The 1,370-nt window shown below is 34.0% G+C and overlaps 1 protein-coding gene across 1 annotated transcript; it reads right to left on the bottom strand.

Moving 5' to 3' along the window:
* On the bottom strand, window positions 1-372 carry VCUG_02638 (uncharacterized protein; the record flags this gene model as incomplete). The annotated part of the gene is made up of 1 exon (XM_008077455.1): window positions 1-372. A coding segment is annotated over one exon (372 nt), but the record flags the coding sequence as incomplete, so codon positions are not given.
* Between the last annotated feature and the right edge of the window lie 998 nt (window positions 373-1,370).

The raw sequence follows: 1,370 nt of genomic DNA, 5'->3' as shown, positions 1-1,370 counted from the left end.
GGAAAAGCCACTGACTATCCTTTCAAAAGATAGATCTAAAGACTTCAAGCCGACACAACCCCATAAGAGTCCGTCCATATACGACTCGTTCTCAAATTTCACTTTCAGCTGTCCTATACGTGTATTGTGGGTACATACTGGTTGGAAGAACATCGAGTTGAGTTCCAAGTGAAAGTCATGATTATATGACATCGTGTTCATATTTTCCAACACAATTTTGGCAATCAATGGCAATGAAGGCGTGTATTCGTGTCCTTCAAATGAGTGGCTCTGAATTCTCAGAATGCACTGGCAGCAACCTTTGTTCAGCACAATAGGATTAGTCGCATCAAGACTGCCAACTTGTAAACAACCAATAACAATTCTCTTCATTGCAGATCTGAGTGCAAGAAAAGTAGATAAGTCTTTTAGACCTAATTCATTGACACCAATATAAAACTCGTGATGTTGATCGTATTCCTTTTTTGTATATGATCATGCAATTTGGAAACACTACCATGATATCAAGCAAAATATCTCTACAAAGAGCATAAAATCTATTTTGAGATGGTATTGCCATAATGTCATAGATCATTATTGCAAAAAAGGTTTGATTAGAGTTACTGGTTACATTCCTACACAATTGTGTAGAAAACGAAAAAAGAGGTCGATGAAAATACCTAACCTACTAAAACACTGTATCATATCTTACTAAGAAGTGCTCTTTAGTAACCATGTCGTAGTACATATACAATAACACCAATACCGACGTATGTTGATCATGTAAAATGGTTCAGCTCTGTGTTAAATACAGATAAAGACTCATCCATTTTACGAAAGAGATAAGTGCAGCTAGCTTATCACGTCTTCATCATGCAAGTACGCAAAATTGCATGATTCAAAAACATACTTAAAGATTCATTCAACGTGACGAAGAGAACATTGAAGAAATCTTTTTGCGATTAAAACAATCTAAATAATGTTGTAACTCCGAATTTGCAATCATTAACCATTATAGAAGCATGTTAAGAATTGATACTATTTTGTAAATGTCAAATTGATTGATAGAAATCTAAAATAGTTTTATCAGTGATATTTTAAAGCAAGAAAGACAAAAAATGATTTTCAGAAAACAGCATTGTACTCATCGCTGGAAATCATCTACTGTGATTTTTGTGTCGCAACGTATTTTAAAGTTTAGATTTGACATCTAGTATACTGCAATCCGTTTAAAAGATGTGTGCAAATGGATTATTGCACAAACATCACCGATCATTATTCACGATTTTAACAACCAATCTTATCATGTTGAATAAATATTCGTTCATTTGAGCCTTGTCTATGTTTGATCGATGACGATGTGAACCTGTGCTATCCATATTTTATCGATT

This window comes from Vavraia culicis (genome assembly GCF_000192795.1).
Source record: "Vavraia culicis subsp. floridensis unplaced genomic scaffold supercont1.92, whole genome shotgun sequence".
Lineage (NCBI taxonomy): Eukaryota > Fungi > Microsporidia > Pleistophoridae > Vavraia > Vavraia culicis.
Note: the sequence above shows the minus strand (reverse complement) of the source record. Positions and strands in the feature narration are given on the sequence as shown.